General features: G+C 38.2%; 1 protein-coding gene across 1 annotated transcript; it reads right to left on the bottom strand.

The window, feature by feature from the left end:
* Nucleotides 1-1,573: 1,573 nt before the first annotated feature.
* Nucleotides 1,574-20,997, bottom strand: DIT1 (dicarboxylate transporter 1). The gene is made up of 3 exons (XM_010258945.3): nt 19,797-20,997; nt 18,186-18,407; nt 1,574-2,244 (listed from the first exon to the last, which is right to left on the bottom strand). The coding sequence occupies exons 1-3, from the start codon at nt 20,925-20,927 to the stop codon at nt 1,882-1,884; spliced, it is 1,716 nt and encodes a 571-aa protein (XP_010257247.1). The 5' UTR covers nt 20,928-20,997; the 3' UTR covers nt 1,574-1,881.
* Nucleotides 20,998-21,685: the final 688 nt, after the last annotated feature.

Below are 21,685 nucleotides of genomic sequence, written 5' to 3'. Positions count from 1 at the left end.
AAATGTCTCCAACATCGAACAGAGATGACATATTAACAACCGCAGCCATTAATACAATGAAAAAACATTCACTTTTACCGACTGATGAAAAAGCAGGAATTAGAAAAGCCCATTGGTTAGTGAGTATAGCAATATTTTTGAATCATTCCATGTTGGAATACTTTTTTGCAGATCAAATTGGCAAACAGACCATGACAAATCCCTTAGTTGGAGGCTGAAACACAGGGTGAGTCTCCTGTACGCTTTTATGTGCTGGCTTTGTGGTTCCATTTTCCTAGCAAGTTGATTCAACTTCAAATTAAGATGGGCTTTTAGCCATAATTCTAGCATGCGGTGTTATATTAATAAAAAATTCCATGTTAATAGTGAAAATTGAAATAGGAGATACGTCAAGTATTTGGAAGACGAGGGAGATGGGAACATGAAATCTGAACATACAATGAATTAGAAAGAGAAGTTGTTAAAAATGTACTGAGATCATCTGTTTTATATGGACAAGTCCAATCAGTTTCTAGATTTAAGCTTGAGCAGGATCTTGGATTGGTTTTAAACCCAACCCAACTTACCGAAGTTGGACCCGATGGTACCAATCCCCATTTCTGGTTATTTTTTATGTGTTTAGTATAGCTTTCATTTGTAATTGATTTGTTTTTAAAACAGAAAAAGTTCTTGATAAACCGTTTATGGACAACTAGGTGCCATTAGGCACTACATCAACGGAACTGTGAATAAACACTTAACCATTGGGGAAAGCATTAAAATGAAATTTCCCCCAATGATTAGAGCACACATAAATAAAAAATCTCACTTTTGTGAATATCAATGCATATAGATGAATATGATGAAAAAATACTGATTTGGCAATGGAATGACAGCGTTTTAATAAACGCCTATCACGAAACGCCTATCACGAAACGCCCACAGAACAAAATAGGGGTATAAACGGATCAAATTCGAATCAGATCAGGCAATATCCAAATTCAAATCCGATTAAATATTCGAATATTCGATTCGAATTCAGCTAATCAATTATTTTAAGTAATTAATAAATATATAAATTATTTATATAATTTAATTATTATATATATAAACTATATAACACATCTAAAAATTTATATATTATATATAAGAATTAAATAATTGATCGAATTCGGACATTTATCGAATTGAATCAGGTTATATTCGAATCCAAATCCAATTAGCTATTTGGTATGAATAGGATACCCGAATTCGACCGGTTAGATATTTGAATTATCCAAATTCAGTTCGATTATATTGAATCTTGAATTCGAAATTGGATTTTCGAATACATTGACACCCCTAAAACAAAATACATTGCTTTACTTTTATGTTAACTAAGGGCCCGAGGCATGTAGACATTTTAGAGCCTCGTTAACCAAAGCAACCTCGATTGCTGTCCTTGTAACCAGTATGCCTACTTGCTAGCAGTAGCATCTCCTCTCATAAAATTAGTGAATGTTCTCTGCAGCAAGCCAGATATTTTGTTCCATGCTTATGGTGGTGACGTTCTAATAAATACAATAAGAACTTTCACATTCCAGGAAGAAGGGGGTGAAAAAGTTGATTAAACATCCATGTAATCACTATCTCATCCTCGCGAGTGGCAGGCATTCCTCCTGCCTATGTCAAAAATTCACGTACAAGTAGCCTGTGTATTGTTTAGACCTCTTTATGTATACCACCACATCTTTTATGAGGTCTCCCCAATCAACGTCACCAAAAAATAATTCTAGAAGATTTAAAAAAAAAACTCAAATAAATGGCCTTGATTTGCAAGCAATGGGAGGGGCAATTGTACCTGAGAGAACAAAAATCACTAAACCACTGCACTTAGATGCAGAAAATCCTATATCAGCCTCTTCACCACAAGCCAATGAACTTCCACCAGATGCCTCCAACACCGAGCCAGATGATTATGTTAACAATGGAGATGAGGAAGCCATAGCCCCACCATGTGGCCAGTGGCACATAGTTGGCACCATAGAACACTGGGGCAGAGCCAATTCCATAGTGAGTGAGGCCACCCATGAGGTTGGATAGGAATGAGAGCACCATGGCCGCAAAGAATGGTGGTGTGCCCAAGGCGCTTGCCACAGATAAGAAGGCTGTGAACATAGCCCCAATGTGGGCAGCACCACTAGCAAAGAAGTAGTGTGAGTAGAAGTATAGAAGAACCAGAATGCCAAACGAAAGTTGCCATGATAGTCCAAGTCCTCCTACAAACTGTCAGAAAGCAAATGGTTTAGTTTCTGTTTAATGAAATAAGTACAAATAAAAAAACAAAAATATATTCCATTTTGTCATTCAAAAACAAATGTTACATCACACAAAGACACTTGTTCAAAACATTTGATTGATAATTTTTGTTAACTGAGATTGATACAGACAGCATATTGAGTCACCACTGCAATTCCTTTTATTTTAAGCAAAACCTATGGTGCCTTTTGCTGCATGGTGCAGCAAAAGACGTGATAGCAAGTACACATTGTTAAATGTGAAACTACACTGAATAAGCTATCAAAAAAGTACATTATGAGTGTGAACCAATGAAAAATAAGCAGACTTCAATGTGATTGGTTGAGATCAGGATTTAATGTGCAGCCAATATTTGTGAATGCACCATAGTTGAACTCTTTATTTTATTTTATTTTATTTTTGGTCCGGTAATGTAGTTTTGGCTCCATGTGGGCAACATGCTGTACACTAGACCTGTTTGGTGAGTTAGTGGGGTTAGATTAGCATAGATGCATGCAAGGTCCACTGGCATACACAACGTGAAGGGCCTGCCTTTCTGCAGGTCTGAACCTCTTGCCTCCTCAAAGGGAGAGATGCCAACTGACCACCTCTAGACTACATGGTTAATTGCATCAAAACCAAGGTTCAAGCAAGTTGGATTGGGGCCATAGTTTTAAAAGGCGCTGAGGCAAGGCATTGAGGTGCACGCCTCAAGGCGAGGTGAAACCAAAGCGCCTGGCCTCAGGTGCCTTGCCCCTCTACTAAGAGGCTATGGCCTCTGTTTCTGAAAGGCTTACGCCCCACCGCATTGTGCCTCAAATTGGTGAGGTGAAAGCCTTATATAAGAAGCACCAAAGCTGAAAAAGAAAAGAAAAAACATTATAAATTAGTTATAATACTACTTAAAATTTAAGAAAACTAATTACTTAGTTGTTTATAAATAAAATAAGGTGCTTCAAATTTCACATAGACAAGAGTTCTTCCCGCCTCTGCTTTCCTCAGATCTCTGATCTGGGATCCCCTTTCTCTGCTACCTCCATCCACCAATAGCATCAGCTCCCAGGATGTAGAAGAAGGTCGATGATGAAGATTCACACAGAAGAAGTGTTTAAATTAGGTCCATGACGCCATTGATAATGGAGTCCACAAAGAAGCGACAACAAGGGTCCAAGGTTTGTATCTTGAGGAAGGAAATCTGGTGCAGAGGTTGAAAGTGTTGAATGCAAGTCTGGTTGGAAGGTTTGTTGGATGTGATCTGGAGGCTGAGAAGGTGGAGTCTTGGGCCTCTTTTGAATGGGGGAGGGAAAGGATTTTGAGAGTTAGAAAGCTTATCAGGGGCATATTCTTGTTCATGTTCCACAGAAGGGATGATGCAGAATGGGTGTTGGAGTAGGAAATTGAGAAGAACATGGAGGCTGATTTAAGGTTAAGCTGGTGGTTTCTGGCGACATGGGAGATTAATGTGGCTAGGGGTGGTGGGGATTCCTCTTCATGCATGGTGTTTCCATACCTTCAATTCTGGTACTTCTGTTTTGTTCTGGGAAGATATCCAGGTGGGCAATTCTGCCCTTAAGGACAGTTTCCCTTCTCTCTATTCCATTTCTTGCTACAAGGGTAAAACAATTTCTCATTTTCTTCCAACATCTAATTCTCCATCTTCCTTGAGTTGGGACTTTGGATTTCGTAGGGGTTTGAGGGATCATGAACTCTCTCATGTTTCAGACCTGTTGTCACTGCTTGAAAGTGTTTTTCTGGACCTTTCCAGTTCTGATGTGAGACTTTGGTCTCCAAACCCAAAAGGTTACTTCACATGTGCTTCCTTTTTTAAGTCCCTTTGCTCTACCTCGGGACAAGTGGGCTTCCAAGCTGAGGAGATTTGGTCTAAACCTGTACCTCCTAAAATTATTATGTTCTGGGAGGTCTTCTATAGGAAAATCGACACTTCAAACTTACTGCAGAAAAGAAGGCCTTCTATGTGTTTGTCTCCTAATTGGTGTGTACTATGCAGGGCTAATGGTGAGGATTGCTCTCACTTACTTTTAACCTTCCCTTTTTCTGCTGCTATTTGGGGTTGGATCTTTGCTTTGTTCGGTTGCAGATGGAATATGACCACAGCCATAGATCAGATCTTTGATTCTTCCTTCTTTGTGTGGCCCACAAAAACTGGTAAAACAATGTGGAGGAGCATTAGAGCTGCTGCTCTGTGGACAATTTGGGAAGAAAGAAATGCGAGGATATTCCAAGAAAAGGAGAGAAATGTGCAGAATATGAAGGATAGCATTTTGACCAGGGCAATCCACTGGCTGAGATCATCAGATTCCTTCAAATTATATTCTTTTGATGACATGTGGAGGAACTGGAGGGCTGTGGCTAGTAGCAGTAACAGAAAGAACAGGGTACCAGCTGTATGGGTACCCCCTTCAGAAGACTGGACAAAGCTGAATTTTGATGGTGGCAGTCAAGGAAATCCGGGGCCTTCAGGGATTGGTGGGATGCTGAGAGACAAAGATAGTAACATATTAGCTTTGTTCTCAGGCTGTGTGTATAGGAGACTCTATCAGAGCTGAGCTCCTAGCGACAGTACAAGGCATTCAGGTTGCGGATCAGTTAGGAGTTCAAAATTTGATTATTGAAGGAGACTCCAAAGTTGTTGTGGGTTGGCTAAAAAATCCAGATTCAGTGATCTGGTGCTACAGGGTATTATGAGGAAAGCTAAATGGTTCTCAAGGAACATGAATGTTATTTTTCAGTGGGTGGGTAGAACAGCTAACACCGTAGCGGATGGGTTAGCTAAACAATGGGTATCAAGGGAACAGCTTTTCTGGGCAGCTTTGTTAACTTTTTGTTACTAGTCTGAGGTAGTACATTGTTGCTATTGTGGAGAGGTACCAGCTCGTGCCCCTCTTTGGGAAGGCTGTATTGTAATATCTTATTGATTTTTTTAATAAAATTCAATCATTTATCAAAAAAAAAAAAAGAGATGTTGCGGCAAGTTCCTCCATTCTGATGAGAAAAACAGGGGATGGGAGAAATTGGATATCGCAAGAATATTGGTGGAGGTGGAGAATATCTCTTCTGTTCCAAGCTCAATGGATCTTTTCTTTGAAGGGGAGAACTATAAGCTGAGAATTTTTGTTGAGGGAGGACCTTAGGGCAAAGAGGAGATTGAAGATGTCAAAAGAGTTGTGAAAAGAAGAAGAGTTGGACGGAGGTAGGAGACAAGGAAGTCAAAGGGTCAGGGGGGTAGAAGCATAACTTTGGGGGATGATAGAAAGCATGTGAAGGGTAGGTGTTATGAGGGTATGGGTAATGAGGAGTTGCCGAGAGAATTTAAAGTGGCTCTCTTGGTGCCTAGTGGTGTAAGTAATTTGAGAGGGAACCACTTCTCTTTGAAGAGGACAAATGGCTTGATTAGGAGGAGAGGGAGTTGTTTAATGGTTAGTAAAAAGAAAGTGTTCAGTGAAAAAAGGTCGAATGGAGGGAGAAGGTGGTGTTGAGTGTGAGAGGTGGAATTCTTAAAGGAGAAGGTCAATTGGGTTTGGGTGGTTATGAGGCACGTGGGAACTGAGCAAGAGAAGACGAAATTGAAGTGTGAGGTGTTGATGAGTTTCAATGGCGACAATTGCAATTAGTTTCCTAATCTCTTGATTCCTGAGATCAAAGGTGAAATGCATACAAGAGAAAGTTGTAGAAAGTCCAACAAAGTGATTCTGGGGCAGGAATCAAGCTCTCTCTGTCCTGATCCAGGGTTTCTTTATGATCAGTCCTCTACATGCAGCTGTGGTGTTACCAACAGGAAGATTGTCATGGCACAAATGGGGAGGAAGCGAAGTGCAAGTTAGGCCTGCACCCAGGTGCGATGGCTGCTGAAGATTTGGATCAGAACAATCAAGCTGGCCTTGGTATCAGAGTGGAGCCCATTCCTGAGGTATGGTCTGGTAATCTGGTTTGGAATCTTCAGACTCTAGGATTGGGGATTCTTCTCCGGGGGAGCTTGGGGATGAAGTTTTTGGTGAACAGTGTTCTGAAGTGGTTGTGGGAAGGATTGCCATCAATATTGCCGAACTGAGTAGGACGTTAAGACTTTAGAGTTTCAAGCAGATCATATTTGGTTCACATGACAAAGATTTTCTCATGCCTTGAAGATGGTCTGGTTGAGCCAGGTCCTACTAATAGATTTAAAAGAATCTATAGAAGAAAAAGTTCAAAAGCAGTGGATAAGCCTAAGTTGGGATTTGGGGAGGAGAACTTGGTGGAATGGCAGATGTTGAATTGCAGTTTGTCTAGTAAGTCGGCTATGTGTGATATCAAAGAGAACGAACAGGGGCAGAGCCAGGGGTGGTTGAGGGGAGACATGCCCCCACCCATGCCTGGAAAATCCCCATAGCACTCATTTAAATCCAACTTAAATTTTGACCCCCCTATCCATGTTTACTAGTCCCTCCCCCCAACAATAAACCCCAGTTCTGCCCCTGAGAATGAAGTGGTGGAGTCAGGTTCGGCCAAGGACAATGGGGGTGGCATTGAAGTTGAAGAAGGTACAATGAAGATAGGAGAAGATGCTTCAACAATGTCTGTCAATGCTAACATGGTGGAGGAAAGGTTTGGTATGGAAAAATTGGTTGACAGGGAGGTCCAAGTTGGCAAGATGTTGGGTTTGTTCTTCTTGGGTGGAGAGGAGTTCACCAGGAAGGTCTTTCTAGCTTGGGAGAATAAAAAAAGAATGGAGAGCACTTCTAGTGATATGAAAACATTACTGATGAAGCTTTGGAGGTGGTTGAGGAGTAAGCTTTTGAGCTTGGAAGTAGATTATTATTGGGGGGGGGGGGTGTGAAGGGGTTTTTATGATGTTTCCTTTCTCTCAGGTGATTTATCACCTTCCTATTGCATTCTCCTTTTATTTAATTTTAACAAAGCTTTTATTTTACTATAAAAAATAAATAAAATAAACAATCTATACTAAAAAAATGCCACAATACTTATTTTAAACAAAAAAATGTCATTTGTTTCTCTCTTATTAAATGCACGCGTCAGAATAGAGATTCCTTTTCCAAAATCTAATTACAATGAACAATCTATTCTTTTTCCAGAATAGAGATTCTTCTCCAAGACCCCCAACCAAGTCTGCCCCCAACACCTTCTTTGTTGTGTAAGGGGGGTTCTATAAAAGAAAAGCTATTTTTTTTATTTAGTAAGAAAGGGTTATAAATGTAAAATAGAATTTAAAAAAGGTATAACATTAAAAAGAACATGTATGTAATAAAAAGAAAATATATAAGTTGGCTACAAAATGAAATAAATTGTGTCTATATACATACAAATAAAAAATTATATTTATACTTTGAGGCTTATGCCTCCCCTCTGCCTTTAGCGTTTTAAAACCTTGATTGGGGCCACTTTAATTGTGGTTCTTAATTTCTTATGAGGAACCACCTCTTTGCACCTTAAATATTTTCTTGCTTATGTGCAACTCACAAGACCTAACCACATATTTGGGTGGGTCCTGCATCACTAAAACATGTCAATTGCTGGTTTTAGAATAGTACAGATTGACTGACATGTTCATTCTGGTGTACTAGAAAGTTTTAAAGGTCTTCTTCTTTCCAGCAGATCCAGATTCCAAAAAACCGGGCAACTAAAAAACTGTTTTAGCTGTAGGTACCTGGTCCAAATGGTCCCACCATCCAATTAGATCCAACTCTGACATCACTAATTACATATCATGCAATTGACTCTCAATCTCATTTTCCCTTCATCCTATAAAATAGTATTATTTGAAAACTACCAAAACTAAATAACTTAGCAAAATATTTGAAATACACATAAACTATTTGCCAGGACTAAAATTCCAATGCACAGTTTCTGTACATGAACTTACACTCAGTGTGGATGAACGGATGATGATGACTTACTGAATCACCCAAAAGGAAAAGTTCAAAAAGATTGCAATTCACCAATGGACAACAAATTTATATCCTACAGTAGACATGCATTTTTCATTCCCTTTAATTCATAATGTCAAGTAGATGTCTGATACCTTGGACAAAAATATATTGAGGTGCCCTTGATTTTAGAGGCATCAGTAGGGGTGTCCAGGGGGTCGGACCTCATTTGAATCAAAATCAATTTGAATGGGTTGGAAAGTCCAATAAGACATATTGAACACCAATAAGACATATGGAATTGGACCAGTCCAGACTTCAAGGTTCAAAAGTATTTATTGGATTGGACTGGACCTGCTCCATCTGTAATGGATTTATATTGGACTGGATCAGGTTGAACTGATATCTGGTCCATTGACAGAAGATAAGAGTAGGCGTGTCAATGGACCGGGTTTGGGTTGGACTCAATCTGAATTAAAACCAATTTGAACAGATTGTGTAGAGAGACTGGGCCAAATGGGCCCTAGCCCATTAGTGTCTTATTTTTTTAGCTCTTTCTTGTTATTTGTTCTTAATGGGCCTTTAATTCTTGTTTATGTTTTCTAAGTATGCTGATGAGGTGGACGGCCACTTAAGGGCAGACTTGTAAATTATGCAACTTAAGTAAGATTAGTAAAAAGAGGAGATTATCGAACTCCTTCTTTCTCCTTTCTTCTCCATTCTTCTTTTTCTTGCTGGCTTCTTCTTCTTCTCTACTTCTTTTACTATAATCTAAATTATTCTACCATTTTTTATTGGTCTGAACCACATCTTGGTATCAGAGCAGGTCTTCCTTCGCTTTTATCCTTTTTTCTTTTCTTTTCCCATACACTTTTTCTAATCAAAAGGTGAATGGAGAGATAAATTGCTGATCATTCAAAGAACTCGTTTGTCTAGTTGGTAGAGGGTTTGGAGAGTCAGAATCTGGCTATAGATTGCCAAGAAAGTGGGGCTGCATATTTTTTACCCAAAACCCTAGCCAACTAGAGAGTTTCCAATTACAGTTTAAAGAGACTATTTGGGTGTGGCGCTCAAGGCTTGGAGGGTTCCTTTTTATCTCCAAAAGTGGGCGGTTATAGTTGGAAGTGGTTTGGATAGCTCTGGTTGTGAGCGGCTACTTCTCTCTTTCTCCCCGAAGGCCAGGTATAGTGAAACCATAGTTTTGGGATTTTTAAGTACTGGACTGACCTCAGTTAGATCCTGGTGTTGGGGGTTGGTCCCATAGGTTCCATTTTGATAGGGGTGACTACAATCAAACTTGACAGGACAAACTACTTAGCTTGGGCACAATCTATAAAGATCCATGTCTGCAGTAGAGGTAAACAAGGGTTTCTTACGGGCCGTAAAGTGAAACCGGAAGAGACTGATCCCTGCATATGAGAAACGGATGCAGGATAACTACAAAGTTATTGGGTGGTTGGTAAATTCTATGCAGCCCCACATAAGTCAACACTATCTTTGGATGGCTTCAGCCAAGGAGATTTGGGATAGTGTTACAGAAACATACTCTCAAAAACTGAATATTGTAAGGGCCTACAAACTGAAGAATGATGTGAAAAATTTGAAACAGGGGGAGAAGAATGTAGCTGTCTACTAATCGATGTTGAAGTCACTATGGTAGGAGATTGATGTTATGGAAGCAGTTGTATGGGAAAGCACCAAAGATGCAAAAACTTTCAGGAAATTTGTGGAAAGAAATAGGGTGTTTGAATTCCTTACAGGACTTAATCCTGAATTTGATATTACGAGGCAGAATATTCTGGCCAAGGAGTGAAGAGAGCAGTGAAGAGAGCAGTGAAGGGGAGAAGAATGTAACACTTGCCCAGGCATACTCTATGGTGAGCAGTGAAGAGAGCAGACAACATGTATAACTACAGGCTCCACCACCTTTAGAACATTTTGCGCATGCTGGAATAAAACTAAAGGGGGTAAATGAGAAGAAAGAGGTGATATCTGAATATTGCAAGAAATTGAAACATACTAAGGATACTTGTTGAAACTTCATCCTGATCTTCTTCCAAAGAGATTTCAAAACAACAATTTTAAGAAAGGTGGTCAGTCTAGAAAGCCCAAGTATGCAAATGTTGCTACAACATCTGAAGGTGAAGAAAAATTTTTTGTTGAGCAATTGGCAGCAGTGAAGGCAGAGTTAGAGAAATATGGGAAGTTGATTATTCACTTGAAGACTACTGTTGCAGCTTCCTCCTCAGGCAACCCCTCTTCATCCGCTTTTGCCCATTCAAGTATTTGTGCTTCTGCAAATCATGCTACAACCTCACGCAAGGATTGAAATATCGATACAATACGTTTGATACAGGGCGTATCGTATCGGTATCGTTAGTGTCTGGCACAGGATACACTACGACTAGAGATGTATCCTGCCAATCGTGCGTATCGGGCCGACACGGGTGTGTATCGATTTGTATCGCATTGTATCAGCCGATACATATCGATACAGAACGATACGCTACCCACGAGACGTGAATGTGCATACTCTTCTAAAAAAGAAAGTTGGAAGGATTCGAACTCGCGTCAAGAGATGAGAGAGCTTAACATTCGCGCCTGCAAGCCACCACGCCACTCTGACTTTTGTGTTTATGGTAAATGAATATAGCTTTTATTTCTTTATTACTTAAATGCAATTCAAATAAATAATACATATTACAGTTAACTCAACTAAAAATTAAAAATGTAATATTTAAAATCAGCATTTTATAAAATTATAGAAATAAATAATATCTTAAATCCATATTTCTATCAAAATATTATTTGAATCTCAAAAAATTTATAAAAATATAATATTAATAGGAGAATAATTATTTTAATACTTAAAATTTATAAATTTGAACATGATATATATATATATTAATTTACAATTTTACATTACATAAAATCATATTTATTATTTAGAAAATAAAGAAATTGTTTAGAAAATATTTAAGAATATAATCTTAAATTGAACCTATCAAATCTACTAATCTACATTTATACCAAAAAAAGATTTTTAATTAGAAAATTATAGGAATCAAAATATAATAAAGGAATAATCATTTTAAAAGTCAAAAATTGTGAATTTGCATATGATATGTATCTTAGAAATTTTAATAGATTGGATATATTTTAAGTTGAGATTATACATTTTATAAATTATTAATGGATATTTTAATTTACATAGAGAATTTAATATTTGGTTGACATTTTTTGTTAATGTAATAAAGTAAAAATAGTAAAACCGAAAATAATTGATATAATAATTAAAATATAATAGGAAAATATGTTTTTCATTTTGGATTCTTGATTGATACATTATCAATAAAATTGTATGATATCTATGCATCATATTATATTAATTGTAATATATTTTTTTCATATACACCACTAAAATATACATTTTCTATGTATTTATACATTATTTATGATTATTTGACCTTAAATCTAATATTTAATGTATTATGAAATTTTTATGTGTACCCTAGTGTATCCATATTTTTCATCTGTATCCATGCGTTTCCAAAGCGTATCCGTATCCAAGTTGTCCGATACAATACTCGATACCAATACTTTAATCTTTGGCCTCAGGTAATCGTAGAATTCCTTGGATTATAGATTCTGGTGCATCAGACTATATGACTAGCATACCTAACCTTTTTTATTCATATCAGCTCCTCTCTAGTAGAGAGAAGATTTCTCTTGTCGATGGGTCTCTTGCTCCCATCTCTGGCAAGAGGGATATTAGAGCCTCTGATTCCCTTGTGTTATCCTCTATCCTTCATGTTCCTAAACTTAGCACTAACCTTTTATTTGTTAGTAGCTTAACAAAATCAATGAATTGCAGCATAACCTTCTTTCCTACTTATTGTGTTTTTTAGGACCTGAAATCTCAGAGGACGATTGGGAGTGGCCATGAGGCAAATAGGATATATTTGCTAGATGTCCCTGATCAAAGTCCTAGATCACCTAGTGGAGTAGCCTTGGAGTCTATTTCATCAGAGTTAGTTGATAGAGTCATGATATGTCATTTGAAATTTGGTCATTTGTCTTTTTCAGCTTTGAGTCATTTGTTTCTAGAAATGTATAAGGGAATATTCCTATTGAGTCTTCATTGTGAGTTATGTGAACTTGCAAAACATTGTAGACAATTTTTTTCAGTGAGTAATAAAAGATCAATTTCTCCTTTCCATATTGTGCACTCTGATGTGTAGGGGCTATATCATTTATTTGCTATGGGGAGGTTACAAATATTTCATCATTTTCATTGATGATTTCTCTTGTTACTCCTGGATTTACCTTATGAAATCCCCAGATAAAGTGTTAAATATTGTACAAAAATTTCATGAACTTATTCTTACCCAGTTTAACACTTGGATCAAAATATTTCAATCTGATAATGCAAAGGAATATTTTGAGAAGAGCCTTTCCTCCTATTTTGATACCTTGGGAGCTATTCATCAGAGTTCTTGTTCCTACACTCCACAACAAAATGGAGTGGCGGAAAGGAGGAACCAACATGTGGTTGAGGTTGCGAGGAGCCTCCTTTTTGCTTCTCATGTTCCTATTAAGTTTTGGGGGGATGCTGTCCTTACAGCTACATACTTGATAAACTAGATGCCTTCCCAGGTTCTGGGGTTTAAAACTCCATTTAGCCTCCTATTTCCAAATGAGGGTCTCTTCTCTCTTCCTCTCCGAGTGTTTGGGTGCACTTGCTATGTTCATGTTCACAGTCATCAAAGACATAAGTTTGAGCCTAAAGCACACAAGTGTGTCTTCTTGGGACATGCCTCCACACAAAAGGTGTATTGCTGTTTTGATCCGGTCCGTGGCACTCGCTTTGTTTCCAAAGATGTCACATTTGCAAAGTATGTTCCTTTCTTTGGTACTTCTCCTGAGGGGGAGCATTCAAAGGAGTTGTTTGCATTGTCATCGTCTATCCCTCTTCCAAATCCCATTGAATCTTCTATTGAGTCTCCTCCAATCAAGTCCTCTATTGGCTCTTCTTCTCATGTTCCTACTTCCCCTCCTCCTACTCATTCCTCCCACATTTTCTTCCCATCCTATTATCCAAAGGTGGTACTAGAGACAAAGAATCAGAGACATGCAAGTTGTTTCCACACCTTCAGATGAGCCTCTTGCACCTCCTGTCACTACTGAGGTAACAGGTCAACCCTCTTCTACCACTTCGGATACCTTCCCTGACCTTGATCTCCCTATTGCTCTCCGCAAAGGCAAGCAGAATTGTACAGCTCATTGTATTTCCAAACACCTATTAAACAGCCTTCTTTCCCCTTCCTACTATTCCTTCCTTGCCTCTACTTCCACACATGTGACTCCCAGATCTATCCCAGAGGCCTTATCCAAAACAGAATGGAGGGATGCTATGATGACTGAATTAGAGGCTTTGCATAAGAACAATACTTGGGAAATTGTGGATTTGCTTGAGAAAAAGGAACCAGTTGGCTGTAAATGGGTGTTCACTATTAAGTATCATTCAGATGGCACTATTGAGAGATTTAAGGCCCATCTGGTTGCTAAAGGATACACTCAGATGTATGGTATTGACTATTTGGAAACTTTTGCCCCAGTGGCCAAAATGACTTCAATTCAAGTTTTGATATCTTTAGCTACTACTTTTGATTGGTCACTTCATCAGTTCGATGTAAAAAAATGCTTTCTTGAATGGGAACCTACATGAAGAGGTCTATATGTCTTTATCTCCAGGGGTATATCTGAAGGAGATGCAAGGGAAGGTCTATAAACTGAAGAAGTCCCTTTATGGCCTTAAGCAATCTCCTAGAGCCTGGTTTGACAGATTCCAGGCTGCTCTTGTTACTTTTGGGTACACAAAGACTCAGTTGGATCACACCTTATTTATTAAGAGGAGAGATTCCTTAGTGACCCTTCTGATTGTCTATGTTGATGATATTGTGGTTACGGGTAATGATACTCAGGAAGTTGCTCGTCTCAAAAGCTTTCTTAACACTGAGTTTGAAATTAAAGACTTGGGAGAACTTAGATATTTCTTTTGAATTGAAGTTGACAGATCTAAGGATGGTATCTTCATTTCTCAATGGAACTATGTTCTTGATCTCCTTGCAGAGATTGGCAAACTAGGTGCTCGACCATCTTCTACTCCTATAGACCTAAATCATAAGTTATCAGCTACTAATGGTGAACTGTTGATTGATAGGGGAGTGTTCCAGAGACTGGTTGGGAAGTTACTATACCTTTGCATGACTCGATTAGATATTTCCTATGCAGTTAGTGTAATTAGCCAGTTCATGCATTCTCCTAGAGATACACATTTAGAAGTTGCTGAGAGGGTTCTTGCTATCTAAAAGGGACTCCAGGGAAAGGTGTCTTGTTTGCTAAGCATGGACACATGAAACTAGAAGCATACACTGATGCTGACTAGGCTAGATGCATTGATGATAGGAGGTCCACTTCAGGTTACTATGCTATGGTAGCAGGGAACATTGTATCATTGAGAAGTAAGAAACAGTTTGTAGTGGCTGGCTAGATCCTCAGCTGAAGCAGAGTACAGGGCAATGGCACATGGAGTTTCAGAACTTTTGTGGTTGAGATCACTTTTAGAAGAACTAGGTATAGACTGTGAGAAGCCAATGATGTTATATTGTGATAACCAGGCCGCCATCAACATTGCACATAGTCCTATTCAACATGATAGAACTAAGCACATAGAAATTGACAGGCACTTTATACAAGAGAGAGTTGCTTCAGGAGAAGTTTGTCTACCATTTGTAGGGGTGAGCAAAAAAAAACCGAAAAATTGATTAACCGAACCGATCGGTTCGGTTTCGGTTCGGTGTTTTGAAAAAACCAAAGGTACCGATTCGGTTTCAGTTAACCAATACAGAAAACCGATGGTTAACCAAACCGACCAGTATACATATATTTCTATATATTTTATATTTATTTATGTATATTATATCAATGATTTAAAAGGCGCGCCTAGGCGCACAGGCGAGGCGCATTTTGAAGTATGCGCCTCGCCCAGGTCCTAGGCACACCCCTTTCAAAAGCTTTTTTTTTAAGTCTAACGGCTGGGAGAAGCCCCCTATTTGCTAATGTTGTTCATTCATTCATTGCAATAAAATATCTTCTTAAAAGGCAATGAAAGTTATAAAATCATTATTTTTTATCTGAGAAATAAGAATTTCAAACCCTAACATAGACTTGTTCGGGCATGCCTCGAGGGGCATGGCACAAAGGCGACTCATAGAATCAAGAATGCAATATGTTTTACATCACATTAATTAATGCAATAAGGTAAAAAAGAGATTGTGGGTTTTACATGCTTGAAAATGCTTTATATGTTTTCTTTTATTTTTAAATTTTCATTTGAATACACTTTACATGTTATGTTTATGTATTTTAATTTTAGATAATAAGTTTTTTAAATCATTTATTTTAAAATTTAAGTTTATATTTTTTATTAACATTATGTTTAATATTTTTTGAATTCTTTGCATTTTTTGTGAATTTTGACTTTTTTTATTCTTTTTTGTAATTTTGTGCCTTTCTTAAAAAGGCACGTGCCTCGCCTTGCGCCTTGCGCCTCAGGCACAAATTGGCCCTTGCACTTTTTTTACGCCTTGCACTTTTAAAACACTGTATTATATATATTTTCTGTATTTTTTATATATTATAAATTAATAAATTTGCATTATATATAAATATATATTTATAAGATATGATATATTATTTATTATTTAAAATACAATATTTTATATATATTTATAATTTTTTATTATATTTTTATCTATATTTTTATAATATATATTGTAAAAATTAAAAAAAAACGAAAAAACAACAAACCAAACTGGTCAACTGGTTAACCGATAGGTTTTGGTTCGGTTTCGGTTACCGGTTTTCCAAAAACCGGTACTACCGGTTCAATTCGGTTTTGGTTACTAGTTTGCTTCTGAAGAACAGTTGGTTGATGTTTGACAAAAGGTGTTCCTAAAGGAAAGCCGGTTCACTTTATAAGCAAGTTGGGCATGATTGATATCTATGCTTAACTTGAGGGGGATTGTAGAGAGACTAAGCCGAATGGGCCCTAGCCCATTAGTGTCTTATTTTTTAGTTCTTTCTTGTTAGTTGTTCTTAATGGGCCTTTTTCTTTATGGGCCTTTAATTCTTGTTTATGTTTACTAAGTATGTTGATGAGTTGGACGCCCACTTAAGGGCAGATTTGTAAATTATGTAACTTAAGTAAGATTAATAAAAAGATTAGAGTGGGGGAAAGAGGAGATTATCGAATTCCTCCTCCTTTCTCCTTTCTTCTCCATTCTTACTTCTTCTCTATTTCTTTTACTATAATCTAAATTATTCTACTATTTGTTATTTGTCTGAATCACATCTGATTGGACAGTCCAAGAAGACATTGAACTGGACCATTACAGACTTAATGGTCCAAAGTACTTATTAGATTGGACTGGACCTGGTCCATCTGTAATGGACTCATTGGACCGCATCGGTTGGACCAATATCTGGTCGAAACTAAAACCAACATATCCTGAACCTCTTCCAGGAGAGATGCATTTATTTGACACCATATAGTCCACTGTTCTATAACACTTCCCCAAGAAACAAATCAAACAATCAATTTATTTTTCAAGTTTCCAACCAAATGATAGATTTATTTCTCACAAGAGACACCATGATAGGCACATGCCACATGGTGTAATGGATACTTACAAAAGAAAGTTTCAGAATGCAGTTTCAGTTCTATTCTGCAATCCTCTGGAAATAAAATAATTAAGAAGAAAGAACAAGAGTCTTTTTATTGAATTACATTTGAATTCATGAAAAAAAAAAAGAATAAACAAATGGTAAAAGAGGCTGAGGTTTTTAACCATGTCAACATTGGTGTGATTCTTTGAGTTTTAAGGAAAGCACCTTGACCCCTGGATGCATGAGTTTTAAGGCTCATGAACCCTCATTCTTTAGAAAAAAGAAAGAAGAAAAATTAATTATAACAAGAAAAGTAGAAAACCTATATAAAATAAGAAAAAAAAGATAGGAAGACAACCATAAATAAAGAAAAGACAAATTATTTGACCATCACATTTAATAAAAAGAAAAATTGTGCCTCAAAAGATATTTACTTCTTATATATTTATGTTGAAAGCAATGCAGTCAAATCATCAATTTATATCAAATGATAATAGAAAATATAGATTCCCTTTCCAAAAATAATAAAAGAAGTCAACTTTGACTAATGTTGAGCCTAGTTTCATGGCATTGAGGTCTAAGACTCTAATATTGAGCTAGCTTCAACACTTGGGCCCATTTGGGAGGGCTGAGCTAAAGACTCCACTAAGGTGGTTCAGCTGCTTTGAAGGCTCTGGATAATCTATTGCAAGAGGCTGATGCTGACAGCCCTTACAATGACTGATGGACAGCCACTTTAGGCTCTCTGGATTTTTCACCAAACATAACTTATAGATGTGTGGATCTCACCTTGAAAAGCCAGAAGTGGTTGTGCCTCAGCCCTCCCAAACAGGCACTTATACCTTGAGGCAGTATCACAAAACCCAGACCAGCCAGCTAGCTTTCAATCAAATGGATCAACCTGGTTAACCTGCCATCTAGAACAAACTTTTGTGGGGAAAAACACACTACATGTACATATGTATGTTTTAGCTGAGTAGATTTCTATTGTTTCTATACTTGTGCCTCTACCATTTTCCTCTCCATATTACTCACACTAACAAATCTCTATACACATAATAGGTTTTGATGATAAAAGTATACATATAATAGCTTTTATATAAAATTGCCAAGCCCAGTCTGTCCCAGACCTGGTTTTTTTATGGTTAGTTGGTAATGTAAACATGTCAAGACTGTCCTGAACAGGCTGGCTCAGACAACACTGACCTAATTGTATGATGCTCCATATTTATCAATCAAAACAGCCAACTAGAAAGGCAAGGGTATAAAGATCATGCAAATAGCTAATTCCTATTAGAATGGAAAAGAAAAAATTACCTTGACAACTGTCTGGCTAAACCAGGTTATGAGACCATATTTGTTGAGATAGCCTGCCATTGCAATAAGTGCAGCAAACCATGTCAGGGTGTCCCAGGCAACTGCTTCCGCTAAGCATTCCTTCCATGTCACAACCCCAGTTATGAGGAGGACAGACAACCCAAGAATAGCAGCAGTTACAGCATCTACATTCAACTTGCTTCCAAATATCCAGAGCCCCACCTAGATAAGGAAACTCATATCAGCAGGGAGTTATTAACATCTGCTACCAATTAAAGCTTTGTGCATGCATGCATTAACTGAGCTTTATCATAATGCTACAATGGTGTTGAGACTGTGGGTCTGGTGGATCCTTCAGAAACAATGAGATTCAAGGGCAGAAATAAAATACAAACAGAGGAACTAAACTAGGTGCCAAGCAAACTTTCCATAAAAAACTCAAAAAACAGATGATCATTTGCACAAGTATAACAACTCAAATGTACATTGTACCATTGCACTGAATAATGGGTCCAACAGTGCACAAGGTCTCATTGAAACCCAGGATTTAGGCCTTTATGGCTTTACCTGCTTATGCTGCACCTTCCTATGTTACATTCCAAATGGGTCCTTGCCCATGTCAAACACTTCAGTATTTAGTGTAAATTCTGTGTACAGTACCTTGTCCTTGCCATGTTTGTGTAACAAACTCCTGAGGCATAAACAATTAATACCTTTCTAACTCTAATTCCAAGTTTTTTTTTTGCTTGTTTGTTTGTGTGTGTGTGTGGATATGCAACTTTGAAGATTCTAAGCTAAAGCATCACTCAATGCTTTGAAAGGTGGCACATAATTGCTCAATGGTGGCAGAATGGGTTCTTTGTCATCCAGAATTCCAAGATATAAACAAATGGGGTCTTCAGTCAGATTGTTGGCTATAAGAGTCCAAGTTGGGAAATGGGTGGCTGTTTTTTGTTTTTGGGTTATGTTGCTTTGGGTCGATGAATGTTTTGATTATAGTCTCTTCACTGGAATTGTAATCTCCTTTCCCTTTTAGTGGAACTTCTTTCTTTACTAACAAAAAAGTGCTTTGAAAGGCTTAGAGCTAAGGCAAGATGTTGGACCTAAGAAACACATTAGGTGCAATCTTGTGTTAACCCATTAAACAAAACATGTGAGAACAGAATTTGCCAAAAAGAGAAAAACAAATGTTATATGAAAGATTAACCTACAATTGTAAATAGAAGTCAAGAGAAAGAAAAAGGAATTACAAAGTTAAGATTCACATTTTAGTTAATATTCATTGGACGTATGCTTGGAGGCTTGAGCCTCTTATGCTGAACCGAAAGACCCTCTTGAGCCTCATGCCAAGGCATAAGCAGACATCTACATTTGAAAATACTAACAAGTAAAATTATCAATTACATTCAACAAGATATCCCCTTAATTTGATAAGATTTATAACATTGGGTCCAAGTTAAAGAATCATAGAATCAATTGATTTAATAAAACCTCTCTGGCAATACCAGGTCAATGAAGAAGAACGTTAATCGTGAACATAAAGAAATCGGCATTTCAGCATTCATAATGAAGTAAAGAACATGGAATTAGAAGTATGTGAAAGTACTATACCGTCAAAACTAGGGTAGCTGCCATTATAATCTCATTTTTGGTCATCGATCCCATCTTCTCTAATTTCTCCCTTGCTAGCTTCGGTGCATCTGGGCTGCTCTTCACCGTTGGCGGATAAATTATATACAGAAGTAACGGGACAACAAGTAATGAAATCAAACCAGGCACAATTGCAGCCTTGGCCCAATCAGTCCACCCAATAGTCTGCTTTATCGTATTATAGGTTAGATTTGCACTCAATGGATTTGCCGCCATGGCAGTGAGAAACATTGAAGACGAAATCACTGAGGTCTGGAAGCAAGTAAGCATCAACCACGCCCCCAACTTCTTTTCAGTCCCATCGCCAGCATTACTACCGCAAGCGACACAAAGGGATTTAACCAATGGGAGAAAAATTCCACCCGCTCTAGCAGACACAGAGGGAATAGCGGGTGCAAGGAGCGCCTCGCTGAATACCAAGCTGTAACCTAAGCCTAAAGACGAGCTACCAAACAGAGACACAAATTGGTAAGCAATACGATTACCAAGTCCAGTCTTTATAAATCCTCGAGCAAAGAAGAAAGCAAGAGCAATAAGCCATGGGATCGGATCACCGAAGGCGGAGAATGCAGCGGCGAAGGTTAGTGTTTTAGTGAGAACAGAGGCTCCCAATCCCATCAAAGCAACCGCGCCAAGAGGCAGGGGTTGCGTGATAATTCCCACTATAGTAGCAAGGAAGATAGCAAGCAATTGCCAAGCATTTTTCGTCACACCGGATGGAACAGGAAGAAACCACAGTATAACTCCTGTCGCAATTGAAGCCATTAATGGCTTCAAAGCCGCACCTTGCCATGGCTGAGAAGAAGGCGCTACCGGAGCAGCAGAAGCAGCTGAAGCTCGAACAGTGAATTTCCGGTTCGAGAGCGAGCGAGCACAATTGGAAAGATTCAGAGAGAAACTCGATGGTAAGGTACCGAGGAAAGGTTTATTCAACGAATTCGAACGCGAAGAAGCTCGATTTTGATTAGAGAGAAGATCGGATCTGGTCGTGGATTTGAGATTTAGCGATGGAGACTTCGCAGAGCGAGATCTGCAGCTCGGAAGGGAGCGAAATCCCAAGTTGCAGGAAGACGTAAGCGCGAGGGACGCCATTACTGGCGCAACTCAAAGCTCCAGAGGTCACAAAAGCATTGAAGATTGAGGGAGAAACGGAGAAGAGGAGATTCGAAGGGTATTTATAAGAACACGAAGCATGACCTTTCTTGACCGTCAGATCTTGATCGTACGGTCTTCATGGTGTTGAGAATATACTCTTTTCTTATTTCTAGTTAAGTCCGTCGGGGGTCCCAAAATGTCCGAATCCGACCCTCACATTTGCGCCGATTTATATGGGGTCATGTTCGAAGAGGATAAACTTGTCCAACTATCGAAATCTGAAGCAGAGGTCAAATCATCCTCGAACGATCAATTGGTCAAATAATGGGAGAGAGAAATCTGAACCCATCAGAGAGGACGGAATTACGAAAATACCATTAAAGTATCGCAGCCACAAAAGACAAAACCTCTTCGGATACCCAAAACAACAGCGTAAGGACGAGGAGGTTCCAGCAATGAAGTTTGTATGGAGAAGACACGTGGCGCGCGGACCAAGCTATTCCCTGGTTTTACCTCTTTTCACTGGCCCAAGAGTCAAGGTTGAGGAGGGTCCAGTTAAGGGCCCGTTTGTATGTGAAATCATTTACAAAAAATGCGTTAACTATTACAAACTGAGGTAATTTGCTTTCTATTAACGCTAATAGTTTTTTTAAGCAACCAATTTAACTAGTTATTGGGCATTTTTAATTTTTTTATGCGGTTGGCGTGGGCAGTGGATGCATTAAGATGGGCGCTCTCAGTTTTTTTATTCTTTT

This window comes from Nelumbo nucifera, chromosome 7 (assembly GCF_055504915.1).
Source record: "Nelumbo nucifera cultivar China Antique chromosome 7, China Antique-T2T, whole genome shotgun sequence".
Lineage (NCBI taxonomy): Eukaryota > Viridiplantae > Streptophyta > Magnoliopsida > Proteales > Nelumbonaceae > Nelumbo > Nelumbo nucifera.
The sequence above is the reverse complement of the archived record's forward strand: the minus strand, read 5'-3'. Positions and strand labels throughout refer to the sequence as shown.